The 14,687-nt window shown below is 41.8% G+C and overlaps 1 protein-coding gene across 1 annotated transcript; it reads right to left on the reverse strand.

Moving 5' to 3' along the window:
* Nucleotides 1–416: 416 nt before the first annotated feature.
* On the reverse strand, nucleotides 417–4,546 carry LOC133644245 (zinc finger protein OZF-like). Its single transcript, XM_062038600.1, has 2 exons — nucleotides 4,107–4,546; nucleotides 417–1,917 (listed from the first exon to the last, which is right to left on the reverse strand). The coding sequence occupies exons 1-2, from the start codon at nucleotides 4,297–4,299 to the stop codon at nucleotides 737–739; spliced, it is 1,374 nt and encodes a 457-aa protein (XP_061894584.1). The 5' UTR covers nucleotides 4,300–4,546; the 3' UTR covers nucleotides 417–736.
* Between the last annotated feature and the right edge of the window lie 10,141 nt (nucleotides 4,547–14,687).

Raw genomic sequence — 14,687 nt, forward strand, 5'->3', positions numbered from 1 at the left:
GGCTATATAAATAAACATTCATTGATTGATTGATTGAAGATAGTTTGCTGTAAGGTAGCCAGTTTGGTTTGGTGGCCAACAAGTCACGTGATTAAATAGACCTGCTCAGTGGCCTTGTGGTTAGAGTGTCCGCCCCGAGATCGGTAGGTCGTGAGTTCAAACCCCGGCTGAGTCATACCAAAGACTATAAAAATAGGACCTATTACCTCCCTGCTTGGCACTCAGCATCAAGGGTTGGAATTGGGTGTTAAATCACCAAAATGATTCCCGAGCGCACCCACCACTGCTGCTCACTGCTCCCCTCACCTCCCAGGGGGTGGAACAAGGGGATGGATCAAATGCAGAGAGTAATTGCACCACACCTAGTGTGTGTGAATATAAGTGGTACTTTAACTTTAATAGTAATCTTACAGTTAATCTTACAATCTCACAGTTCAGTTGTGACAATAATAGTATTTCCACACATTGCACCACACCTAGTGTGTGTGACTATCAGTGGTACTTTAACTTTAATAGTAATCTTACAGTTAATCTTACAATCTCCCTGAATTATTTAATTTGAATAAAAACCCAAATGAAATGCAGTAATACTAATGAGCATTAAGAAATCATTACTATATTAGCTCGAAAAACTACACAACACTTAGTGAGAAACACCACTAAAATACTCAGTGTGATCAAAATTACAGTTTGTCATTAACTAAACTGGTTGGATGCTGTAAAAAGTCAAAATGTCTTATGTTACACACTTGTGTCTGGTGACCTGAAACTTATACATGAACCTTTTATCGCACACTTTGCAACTGAACGGTTTCTCCCCGGTGTGTATCCTCATGTGCGTCTCCACAGACCGTCTGCAGGTGAATCTTTTAGGACAAAGCGAGCAGGGATATTTTTCCTCTTCCATGTGCAATCTCGTGTGTATTATCATATTCTCCTTTCTTGAGAAACTTTTCAAACAAACCGAGCAGGTAAAAGGTTTCTCACCGGTGTGTATTCTCATGTGCACTGTCAAACTTCCCCTCTGGGAAAACGTTTTCCCACATTCGGAGCAGTCGTAGTTTTTGTTGTCAACGTGATGTCTCGTGTCAGCTTTAGAGTCCAAAGGGTCTCGGGCGTCGTCGCTGTGATCGGTATCGGAAGATTGTGACATCAAGTCGTACAAACCCGACAGCGGAGCAAAGTTGCTGTCCGCTTGTGATCCTCCACAGTGCTCTCCGTCATCCTCTGCTGTCATGTGAAGACTTGAGCAGCCGGACGTCAAACGTTGTCCTCCGGCGTGTTTCCTCATGTGTACGGTCATGTCGTACTTATCTCGGAATCTTTTGGCGCATAATGAACAAGAAAAGGGTCTCTCCCCCGTGTGTACGAGCAGGTGTCTTTTCAAATTCGCCTTCAAGGAGAATCTTTTAGCGCAAACTGAGCAAGGAAAGGGTTTCTCTCCGGTGTGTATTCTCATGTGCATTATCAAATTTCCCTTTTGGTCAAATGTTTTCCCACATTCCGAGCATTCAAAGTGTTTCTTGTCAGCGTGACGTCCCGTATCACCTTTAGAGTCCCTATTACTCTCTACAGGTTTGTCCTCGTCACTGAGATCGGTCTCAGAACAGAGTGACGTCGGGTTGTCTCCATCTTCTGCTGTCATGTGTTGAGTCAGAGGCTCCGACCCTCTGTTCTCCTCACTTTGACTGTGATGAAGCTGTGAGGACTGAGCTCTGTCTTCATCTTTCGTCGCCAAAGGGACACTAGTCAACTTGGTGATGTCAGCCTCCTCCAGCCCTTGAAGCTGATGCCACGGTTCCTCCTCTTCCTTTTTAATGAAGGGGAGCTGTGGCTCATCCTGCCAAATACTGGAGATCCACTCCTGCTGCTCGGAAGCAATCTCGCCTTCACTTTCCACCAACACCTGATGAATGCCTGTAGGACAACAATTCAATGTAAGTCAATATAGGCTTTGTATTATTATTTTATTTTTTATTAATGCTTTGTATTATTTGTTATATATACATATATTTTCTAACCCCATCTTTTTACACTTTCAAACATTTTTGAAAAAGCTCCAGGGAACCACTAGGGCAGCGCTACAGAGCCGCAGGTTGCCGACCCCCAGGCACATATGTATTGAGTGTCCTTAATTGAACAATATTGCAGTCCAAAACACAACATTTGTCAATATCAAACAATTGTAGTTGCATACTACTTACATACACTAAGTCTCAAAGGCAGAAGTGTATTCGAAATTATCCAGCAAGCTTCTTCCCTCAGGCCGTAAGACTCTTGAACGCATCATAATAATCCCCTCAATTCCCCCCAAAAATGGATTAACTCGCTGGAATATAAAGACAATATAACATACATCCATAAACGTGGATGCATATGCAAAAGTGCAATATATTTATCTGTACAGTAATCTATTTACAAACCCCGTTTCCATATGAGTTGGGAAATTGTGTTAGTTGTAAATGTAAACGGAATACAATGATTTGCAAATCCTTTTCAACACATATTCAATTGAATGCACTACAAAGACAAGATATTTGATGTTCAAACTCAAACTTGATATTTTTTTGCAAATAATAATTGACTTAGAATTTCATGGCTGCAACACGTGCCAAAGTAGTTGGGAAAGGGCATGTTCACCACTGTGTTACATGGCCTTTCCTTTTAACAACACTCAGTAAACGTTTGGGAACTGAGGAGACACATTTTTGAAGCTTCTCAGGTGGAATTCTTTCCCATTCTTGCTTGATGTACAGCTTAAGTTGTTCAACAGTCCGGGGGTCTCCGTTGTGGTATTTTAGGCTTCATAATGCGCCACACATTTTCAATGGGAGACAGGTCTGGACTACAGGCAGGCCACTCTAGTACACGCACTCTTTTACTATGAAGCCACGTTGATGTAACACGTGCCTTGGCATTGTCTTGCTGAAATAAGCAGGGGCGTCCATGGTAACGTTGCTTGGATGGCAACATATGTTGCTCCAAAACCTGTATGTACCTTTCAGCATTAATGGCGCCTTCACAGATGTGTAAGTTACCCATGTCTTGGGCACTAATACACCCCCATACCATCAGATGCTGCCTTTTCAACTTTGCGCCTATAACAATCCGGATGGTTATTTTTCTTCTTTGGTCCGGAGGACACGACATCCAGTTTCCAAAAACAATTTGAAATCTGGTCTCGTCAGACCACAGAACACTTTTCCACTTTGTATCAGTCCATCTTAGATGAGCTCAGGCCCAGCGAAGCCGAAGGCGTTTCTGGGTGTTGTTGATAAACGATTTTCGCCTTGCATAGGAGTTTTAACTTGCACTTACAGATGTAGCGACCAACTGTAGTTACTGACAGTGGGTTTCTGAAGTGTTCCTGAGCCCATGTGGAGAGATCCTTTATATACTGATGTCGCTTGTTGATGCAGTACAGCCTGAGGAATCGAAGGTCACGGGCTTAGCTGCTTACGTGCAGTGATTTCTCCAGATTCTCTGAACACTTTGATGATATTATGGACCGTAGATGGTGAAATCCCTAAATTCCTTGCAATAGCTGGTTGAGAAAGGTTTTTCTTAAACTGTTCAACAATTTGCTCACGCATTTGTTGACAAAGTGGTGACCCTCGCCCCATCCTTGTTTGTGAATGACTGAGCATTTCATGGAATCTACTTTTATACCCAATCATGGCACCCACCTGTTACCAATTTACCTGTTCACCTGTGGGATGTTCCAAATAAGTGTTTGATGAGTATTCCTCAACTATATCAGTATTTATTGCCACATTTCCCAACTTCTTTGTCACGTGTTGCTGGCATCAAATTCTAAAGTTAATGATTATTTGCAACAACAAAAAAGTTTATCAGTTTGAACATCAAATATATTCTTTGTAGCATATTCAACTGAATATGGGTTGAAAATGATTTGCAAATCATTGTATTCCGGTTATATTTACATCTAACACAATTTCCCAACTCATATGGAAACAGGGTTTGTATTTCAACGTTAGTCATTATGATGGTACTTGGAGAGTTGAGTGTTTTCTGGGATGCTACTTGGCAAAAGAAGTTTGAGGCCCTCTGTGTTCAATGATAAGGTACAAAGAAGGTAAACAAACCTGCTCTGTGTAACCGAACTGGAGGTTTGAGAACCGCGTCCTGTAGTTCTTGTTGTCGTTCTTTCTCCTCTTTTGTCCTAGCAAGTTCCTCCTCGTACTCGGCGATGGTTCTTTCAAACAGTCCAAATATTTCTTCCACGACAGCATTTAGTCGCTGCTCCATCAAGGCTCGCAGTATTTTGACTTTACGCATTTTTCACAAAAACACATTAGCTCCCTGCTTAGCAACCGCCGCAGCTAGCAAACAAGCGGACCGAAAAGACAATTTTAACAACTTTCGCCGTCAGTCTGGTTCTTTTATTCAAGCGTAAATAGGCTTTTGTTTAGTTTCTTTAACACACGTCGCACACACGTGCTGAAATAAGCAAACACGCAGCAATACAATCACAGTCGCGTTGGCTTTGGTTTCGTAAAGTCGCTAACTTCCGCATTTTCTTCTTCGGTTGCTAATTAGCAGTGATCACAGGCTACAGTGTTACAACTCTGCCATCTACCGGAGGCCACTGACTGTGGCATCGTAGTATTGGCAAGTGTGTCTGCTGCAACAACACAGTAGGGAAATGAAAGTGCGATGTTACTTCATTCAGTGTTTTTCAACGACTGTGCCGCGGCACACTAGTGCAGTGGTTCTCAACCTTTTTTCAGTGATGTACCCGCTGTGAATTTTTAAAAAAAATTCAAGTACCCCCTATGGCCTAATCCTAATCAGAGCAAAGCATTTTTGGCTGAAAAAAGAGATAAAGAAGTAAAATACAGCACTATGTCATCAGTTTCTGATTTATTAAATTGTATAACAGTGCAAAATATTGCTCATTTGTAGTGGCCTTTCTTGAACTATTTGGAAAAAAAGATATAAAAATAACTAAAAACTTGTTGAAAAATAAACAAGTGATTCAATTATAAATGAAGATTTCTACACATAGAAGTAATCATCAACTTAAAGTGCCCTCTTTGGGGATTGTAATAGAGATCCATCTGGATTCATGAACTTAAAAGCCTACTGAAATGAAATGTTCTTATTTAAATGGGGATAGCAGTGCCATTCTATGTGTCATACTTGATCATTTCGCGATAGTGCCATATTTTTGCTGGAAGGATTTAGTAGAGAACATCGACGATAAAGTTCGCAACTTTTGGTCGCTGATAAAAAAGCCTTGCCTGTACCGGAAGTAGCGTGACGTCACAGGTTGAAGAGCTCCTCACATCTGCACATTGTTTACACCAGCAGCGAGAGCGATTTGGACCAAGAAAGCGACGATTACCCCATTAATTTGAGCGAGGATGAAATATTTGTGGATGAGGAAAGTGAGAGTGAAGGATTAGAGTGCAGTGCAGGACGCCAGGGTGTATCTTTTTTCGCTCTGACCGTAACTTAGGTACAAGGGCTCATTGGATTCCACACTTTCTCCTTTTTCTATTGTGGATCACGGATTTGTATTTTAAACCACCTCGGATACTATACCCTCTTGAAAATGAGAGTCGAGAATGCGAAATGGACATTCACAGTGACTTTTATCTCCACGACAATACATCGGTGAAGCACTTTAGCTTCGGAGCTAACGTGAAAGCATCGTGCTTAACTGCAAATAGAAACAGAAGAAACATGCCCCTGACTGGAAGGATAGACAGAATATCAACAATACTACTATTATTTCTACTATCAGGAGACACCGAACCAAACCCTGGACCTGTACCCACACGGTTAATGCTGTCCAGCCTGGCGAAGCCTAGCAATGCTGTTGCTAACGACGCCATTGAAGCTAACTTAGCTACGGGACCTTGACAGAGCTATGCTAAAAACATTAGCTATCCACCTACGCTAGCCCTCATCTGCTCATCACGACCCGTGCTCACCTGCGTTCCAGCGATCGACGGCGCGACGGAGGACTTCACCAGATCATCGGTGCGGTCGGCGGCTAACGTCGGATAGCGCATCTGCTATCCAACTCAAAGTCCTCCTGGTTGTGTTGCTGTAGCTAGCCGCTAATACACCGATCCAACCTACAGCTTTCTTCTTTGCTGTCTCCATTGTTCATTAAACAAATTGCAAAAGATTCACCAACACAGATGTCCAGAATACTGTGGAATTTTTCGATGAAAACAGACGCTGTTTGTATTGAGACACAATGGTGTCCCAATACTTCCATTCAATCCGTGACGTCACGCGCAAACGTCATCATACCGAGATGTTTTCAGCGGATATTTTGCGGGAAATTTAAAATTGCACTTTATAAGTTAACCCGGCCGTATTGGCATGTGTTGCAATGTTAAGATTTTATCATTGATATATAAACTATCATACTGCGTGGTCGGTAGTAGTGGGTTTCTGTAGGCCTTTAATTCTAAACATTTCTTCACAAAAAAAGAAATCTTTAACATCAATATTTATGGAACATGTCCACAAAAAATCTAGCTGTCAACACTGAATATTGAATTGTTGCATTGAAATGAATGGAACAGCCTACTTGATTTGATGTTCAGTTTATGAACTTACATTCATATTTTGTTGAAGTATTATTAAATAAATATATTTATAAAAGATTTTTGAATTGTTGCTATTTTTAGAATATTTAAAAAAAATCTCACGTACCCCTTGGCATACCTTCAAGTACCCCCAGGGGTACGCGTACCCCCATTTGAGAACCACTGCACTAGTGTACCGTGAGATATTGTCTCGTGTGCCGTGGGAGCTTATGTAATTTCACCTAATTGGGTTAAAAATATTTTTTTGCAAACCAGTAATTATAATCCGTAAATGTGCCGTTGTTGAGTGTCTGTACTGTCTAGAGCTCGGCAGAGTAACCGTGTAATACTCTTCCATATCAGTATGTGGCAGCAGGTAGCTAATTGCTTTGTAGATGTCGGGAACGACGGCAATGGTTTTTTGATTGATTGATGGATTGAAGCTTTTATTAGTAGATTGTACAGTACAGTACATATTCCGTACAATTGACCACTAAATGGTAACACCCGAATAAGTTTTTCAACTTGTTTGAGTCGGGGTCCACGTAAATCAATTCATGGTAAATTCATGGTTTGCAGGTAAAAAGGTGTCTAATGTTTAAACCAAAAATAAACAAAAGGTGAATGCCCCTAAGAAAAGGCATTGAAGCTTAGGGATGGCTATGCAAAGCTAAAACTGAACTGGCTACAAAGTAAACAAAAACAGAATGCTGGACGACAGCAAAGACTTACAGCGTGTGGAGCAGACGGCGTCCACAAAGTACATCCGTGAATTACATGACAATCAACAACAAAATAGGAGCGTAAGACAAGAACTAAAACACTACACACAGGAAAACAGCAAAAAACTCAAAATAAGTCACAGCATGATGTGACAGTACACCTACTTTGAGACAAGAGCTATAGTGATGCATGATTGGTTATGGTTTGAATTCATATCAAACAATTGCGAGAACGACTTTTTATTGTCAATATTGGCTGCTGAGTTTCATTTTTTAATGTTTTCTGCTGGTGGTGTGCCTTACAATTTTTTCAATGGAAAAAAATGTGCCTCGGCTCAGAAAAGGTTGAAAAACACTGACTTAACCCACAGTGGACAAAGGCTGACTTTTGTCCTTTCAGTAATTTCCTGTGTATGTTGGCCATAATTTACCATAGTTCATGACAAATTAATTTTCCTCAGGTTTTTTTTTCGTGTACATTTTTTTTATTTTCACAGTTGTTTCACATGTGTATTGTGTACAATACACAGACAGTTATTAAATTACTATAGACTTTAAACATGTTTTTATTTTTTTGTTGTGTACTTCAACCTTTTTTGAGCCAAGGCACATTTTTTGCGTTGAAAAAATCCGGAGGCACACCACCAGCAGAAATCATTTAAAAAAACGAAACTCAGTTGACAGTAAAAAGTCGTAATTGTTGGATATGTCTTTAAACCATAACCAAGCATGCATCACTACAGCTCTTGTCTCAAAGTAGATGTACTGTCACCACCTGTCACATCCCTCCCGGGCTTATTTTGAGTTGTTTGCTGTTTTCCTGTGTGTAGTGTTTTAGTTCTTGTCTTGCAGTCCTATTTTGGTGGCATTTTCTCTTTTGGTATTTTCCTGTAGCAGTTTCATGTCTTCCTTTGAGCGATATTTCCCGCATCTACTTTGTTTTAGCAATCAAGAATATTTCAGTTGTTTTTATCCTTTGTGGGGACATTGTTGATTGTCATGTCATGTTCGGATGTACATTGTGGACGCCGTCTTTGATCCACAGTAAGTCTTTGCTGTCGTCCAGTATTCTGTTTTTGTTTACTTTGTAACCAGTTCAGTTTTAGTTTCGTTCTGCACAGCCTTCCCTAAGCTTCAATGCCGTTTTTTAGAGGCACTCACCTTTTGTTTATTTTTGGTTTAAGCATTAGACACTTTTTTACCTGCACGATGCCTCCCGCTGTTTCCGACATCTACAAAGCAATTAGCTACCGGCTGCCACCTACTGGTATGTAAGAGTATTACACGGTTACTCTGCCGAGCTCTAGACAGCACAGACACTCAACGACAACACATCATTTGCAAACTATAATTACTGGTTTGCAAAAATATTTTCAACCCAAATAGGTGAAATTAGATAATCTCCCACGGCACACCAGACTGTATCTCACGGCACACACCCGCGGCACAGTGGTTGAAAAACACTGGTATATTTCTACACGATGTAGCGGCTGGCTACGGGGTGTTAGCCAATGACTTTGGCTGGGGGGCGGGACTTCCGGGGAGAGATAGGAAAGTGACGTGGATGATAGAAAGTCAGGCGTTCGAGTATTGCCGGGAAAAGAGGAGAGACGCACGTTGGGGTTGTTGTGTGGTCGAATCGCATCTTGTACAATAAAGACAAGACATACAAAGAAGTTGTATGAGCCTACATTCGTCGCAGCTCCACGCCAAAACCAAGCACCCCCAAGCCAAGACCAAGTCCAAGCACCGCCACACCAAGACCAAGTCCAAGACCAACCACGCCAAGACCAAGTCCAAGACCAACCACGCCAAGACCAAGTCCAAGACCAAGTCCAAGACCAACCACTCCAAGACCAAGTCCAAGACCAACCACGCCAAGAACAATTCCAAGACCAACCACGCCAAGACCAATTCCAAGACCAACCACGCCAGGTCCAAGTCCAAGACCAACCACGCCAAGACCAATTCCAAGACCAACCACGCCAAGACCAATTCCAAGACCAACCACGCCAAGTCCAAGTCCAAGACCAACCACGCCAGGTCCAAGTCCAAGACCAACCACGCCAGGTCCAAGTCCAAGACCAACCACGCCAAGTCCAAGACCAACCACGCCAAGTCCAAGACCCTCGCCAAGACCAAGACCCTCCAAGCAGCCAAGACCATCCAAGCGGCCAAGACCAAGATTCCCCGCCCGAAGTGCCACGCCAAGCTTCGCCGCCTGCTTCGCCTGCTGCACCCGCACCTGCGTCATCTGCGGCTTCCACGCCTGCAATGACGACGACGCGCCTGCCTCCTTGTCTGCCACGGTTTTGGCCACTACCTGGTCGTCCGCCACGCCAAGTGCGACCAGCGCTTCGTCGGCCACGCATGTGGCCCTTCCCGGGTCGCCCACCTCGCCTGTGGCGGCGGCGTTCCACTCGCCGCCGCCACATGACTATGCCTCGGTGGATTCGGGGCCACTTGGCCTGGCGACCCACCGCCATGTCCCCCTCCTGCCAGCCCATGACTCTTGATCCTGTTTTTTGGACATCTGGGATCTGTCCGTAAGGAGGTGGTTCTGTCATGTCTGTTCATGTTTTTGTTTTGGTCATGTGTTTGTTTTTTGGACTATTTTTAGTTCCTGGTTGCACTTCCTTGTTTGGTTTGGTTTCCATGGTCACCCATTAGTTTTCACCTGTCTTGTCACGCACCTGTTTCATGTTTCGAGTCACGCACCTGTTTTCACTGATCACGTCACTATTTAAATCTGTCTGTTTCTGTTGTTCGTCCTGGCGTCCTCACACTATTTCAGCACTCTGCTTCATGTCATGTCACAGTTCTTTGCCAAGTAAGTTTTGTTCATTTATGCCACAGCTAGTGTTTTTGTTTAATTGTTCAGTTTCTGCATTTGTGCAAGTTTTGTGTTTATTACCAAGTTTTGTATTTCCGCCTTTGTGCGCGTCTTTTGTTTTCCTAGTCAAGTTTTTTACCTCCACTGTGAGCGCCTGTTGTTTACTTCCTTTTTTTTGTAGTTTATTAGTGTCAAAATAAATCATGTATGCAAATTCACGTCTGGCCCGCGCCAACTTTCCTTTGCCTTCTGGGAGAACCATCCACGCCAGGAACCAAGTCCTGACAGTAGCCCTAAACACAAATACAAAACAGGCTCAGTTTTTTTAAATTATTGTAACCCTTTGAAGGACTTTTTATCAAATTATATAACAGTTGCCAATTTGTATAAGTTAAGTTAAAGTACCCATGATTGTCACACACACACTGGGTGTGGCGAAATTATTCTCCGCATTTGACCCATCATTCTTGATCACCCCCTGGGAGGTGAGGGGAGCAGTGAGCAGCAGCGGTGGCCGCGCCCGGGAATCATTTTTAGTGATTTAACCCCCAATTCCAACCCTTGATGCTGAGTGCCAAGCAGGGAGGTAATGGCTCCCATTTTTATAGTCTTTGGTATGACTCGGACGGGGTTTGAATTTACGACCTACCGATCTCAGGGCGGACACCCTAACCACAACATTTGCATAACATGAGTTGTTTTACTCATTTAAACCTGTGACATTATCTGATCGAAAAGCCTTCAAAAATATATCAGATGTTTGATATTTTTGTTTAGGACTGAAGTTCATTGACACGTTTGAGCAAAAAAATAAAAAAATGAAAAAAATAATGGGGAACTGCATATTTTTGTATTTTTTGCCTATCATTCACAATCCTTATGTAAGACAAGAACACATATGTTTTCCTTTTTTTAAATGGATTTCTAAGACATAAAATACGGCAAGTACGATGAAGCTAATGAGAACACTATTCCGCCCAAAAAGTCCTCTAATAAATATGCAAAAACCGCCAACAATACTCCATTTATATATCATAACCTGAATATTATCCAAGTATTAGTAATATTGTTATTATAAGGGCGAACGCAGACAAACCATTTTTAGCGGCTAACTAGTTTATGCTGCTATATTGACATATTGAGCTGCTGCTGCTGCGTGGCCTCTGCGTTGGTGAAAGTTAATTCTAGATTATATACCATGCCTCTCACCTGGATAGTAGAAGGACGTGGCCAAGTTGGTCAACTTTTACATTTACCTCATACCCGGAGATAGCGAGAAAAATACGACAAGGCACTTTTTTTGGAACCCTTCGTGAGGATTATGAATAATTTTCCATCTAAACAGGAATTTATGAACATCCCATCAGTCGGCGTCTCAGTGAGAGCAGACATTGTACAATAAGTGATTGTTTTATTATGTTCGTAGTTTGTATATCTTGTTTAGTACTTAGGAATACCGCTGCATGATGCTTAGTGTTTGTTGTTGAAGGGAAAAGCGAATGCCGTGACGCGTCCGTAAAATAAACACACCGCCGTATGCTAAAATGAACAGAATATGTAAACAATGTTATTATGAATGTGCCTGTTACTACATTACATGTATACGTAGAGCGTGTATATAAGTGTTGATGGACGTTTTTTAGAGTGCTTTATAGGAGAAATAGAGCAACTATTAGCTGACTGTGGGGGGAGGTGTAGTCAGCGCTGCTTGCAGGAGGAAAAGTCACCGCCGCTGTCCATGGTACTGAGGACAAGCGCCATCAGGCAAGGGTGTGGCATGTGCTGACGGCGAGACACAGCTGGCAGGTGATTAGATTTCACAGGTGGTACGTGTTAATCTAATCATCTGTTGTCTTTAACAGTAGGCGGCCGGGAGCAGAGAGAGAGGATTGGTGAGACTGAAAAGTCTGGAGAAAACTTTGTTAAAACACATGAGCATTAAAAATCTTGTTAAACCTGCACACTACTCCTGTGCCGTGTCTGACAGTGGGACTGCGAGGAAGCGACTTCCCCACTGACTTTTGCTAGCATTTATTTACGATTTAGACTGCATAAAAACTAAAGATATGTGTCTTTGTCTAACATAAAAAAGTGCAGTTCCCCTTTAATAAATATAATTTTTCGCCACAGTAGAGCGAAAACATTCTTGCTGTGGCATGTTGGAACGTGCCACACCCCGCCTAAGGAGAAATACTCCGGATCCAACACTAACCCCCCTGTAGAACATATTCAGTTGCATGTGCAACATTTTCCTTTCAAAATTGAAACAACAAATAAAGTTAGCCAGAAAGTGCTTTTTTATTTCCAGTATTTCACATAAATGACGCGGCGGACCCACGTTAAAATGATGTGGCGCGCCCACGTTAAAATGATGTGGCGCAGAGTTTCTTAACCATAGGGCAGGGATCCATTGTTGGGCCGCGAGGTCCCCACCATAGGGTCCCCAAAAATATCTGTTTCCACAGCTGTGGTCCGTATGGGCTACCCAGTCGTAATACACTTTTCCACCACTTGTGACAATCTCAAACAAAGTCATAGAGAAGTTGTTAAGCGCAAAAAATATGACTAAAGCGGTAAAACTGTACTTTAATTTTCACTTCAATTTTATTGAGTTTTGTTAAAAAAAACATTATTTAATCTAGCTTGTTTATTTTAGCATGACATCATATTTGTCATCAGTTATTAATGAGTTCCTTCTTATGCGGTATTAGTTCGTACTTATTTTTCTAATCAGCCTGACCTAATCCTAAGGTGTATTTGTTAAAATAATAATCTTTGTGATTACTGCATGGTTTCATATCAATTGGCAAGGTTGTAAGCTGTAAATACGTTAGATATAATTATTAAATATGATTGAAATAAAGAGTGAGGTTACTAATTCAGTGTTCATATTTGAGTGGCCCCTGGTCCACAGGTCCAAAAGGTTAAGAACTTTGGTCCACATTAAATGACCTGGCGGGCAATGTTAAAATCATGAGGCAGTCCACAGTAAAATTATGTAGTAGCCAGATTTGAGTTTGACACCTGTGGTGTAAGGTAAAGATGAGCTCCTTCGCGTAGGATTATCATCAGTGGAGATAGTAATAATAATAGAAATGATATTAATATTCATGATGAATTAGAATAGAATAGAAAGTACTTTATTGATCCCTGGGGGAAATTCAGCACCACAGGTCGCTCACAATAGACAAGAATAATAATAAATAATATAATATATATAATCTATTAATTACATATAATATATAAATAATATAAATATATTCTACATATACTCTACATTTAAGTGCAGTCAAGAAGTACAATATGCATTATACAGTCTGATGGCTGTCGGTATGAAGGACTTCCTGTGTCGTTCCGTGTTGCATTTTGGGAGTCTGAGCCTTCCACTGAACGTGCTCATTAACCCCGCAAGGTCCGAGTGTAGTGGGTGGGAGGTGTTGTCCATACTGGCTAGGAGTTTTGCAAGACCTCTCCTCTCTGACACCACTGCCAGAGTGTCTAGCTCCACTCCCACGACGTTACTGGCCTTCTCTACCAACTTGTCCAGTCTGTTTGCGTCAATTATCATCATGATCATTGTTAAATCATCATTTGCGCAATAAGGTCTTTTAATGTGTGCAGCAAGATGTTGGAGATATTTTTTCAGTCTGTTGTGGCCAGTGCCCTGTACTTTGCAGTGGTTTGTTGGGGAGCAGCACCAGCAAAAGGGACTTAAATCGGATTGACAAACTGATCCGGAAAGCCGGCCAAACTATTGGTACGCAGTTGGAGGCGTTTGTGTCAGTGAGGGACAGGAGGACACTGGACAAACTGCTGGCCATCATGGACAATCCTGCCCACCCACTCCACCAGACAATTGAGGGACAGCGGAGCACATACTCCAACTGGCTCCTTCAGCTTCGTTCCCACAAGAACTCCTTCATTCCGCACTCCATCCAGCTGTATAATCACTCGCCATACAGCATTAGATGATATCTGTCTATTACCTAACACCTTCTATGTTAGCTACCTCTCTTTGTTTATGTTTATTTTCTGCTGGATCTACTCTCTATTTTATGCTACCCTTTATTTTTTATTGTTTTGCTGCAGCTGTTACATATAATGTAATATTGTACAAGGTAATTGGGATGTTATATATTGTATATACTATATAAAAATATAATATAATAACATAATATAGCAGTATATATTATATACTGTATATATAATATGTCACCACTCGTGAGGACGGCGGAAAAGATCATAAAGACTCCTCTTCCTACTATCCAGGAAATCGCAAAAAGCCGCTGCCTGACCAGGGCTCAGAAAATCCGCAGAGACTCCTCCCACCCCCACCAAGGACTATTTTTCACTGCTGGACTCTAGAAAGAGGTTCTGCAGCCTCCGTAGCAGAACCTCCACAGCTTCTTCCCTCAGGCCATAAGACTCTTGAACGCATCATAATAATCCCCTCAATTCCCCCCCAAAAACGGATTAACTCGCTAGAATATAAAGACAATATAATATACATCCATAAACGTGGATGCATATGCAAAATATTTATCTGTACAGAAATCTATTTAT

Source organism: Entelurus aequoreus, linkage group LG27 (genome assembly GCF_033978785.1).
Source record: "Entelurus aequoreus isolate RoL-2023_Sb linkage group LG27, RoL_Eaeq_v1.1, whole genome shotgun sequence".
Lineage (NCBI taxonomy): Eukaryota > Metazoa > Chordata > Actinopteri > Syngnathiformes > Syngnathidae > Entelurus > Entelurus aequoreus.

What these genes read in the sequence shown, in the direction of transcription:
- LOC133644245 (XM_062038600.1), bottom strand. Translation starts at nt 4,299, where the DNA reads ATGCGTAAAGTCAAAATACTGCGAGCCTTGATGGAGCAGCGACTAAAT. An exon ending in AGTTCGGTTACACAGAGCAG is followed by an intron (nt 1,918 to 4,106) that starts GTTTGTTTACCT and finishes GTTGTCCTACAG; the next exon opens with GCATTCATCAGGTGTTGGTG.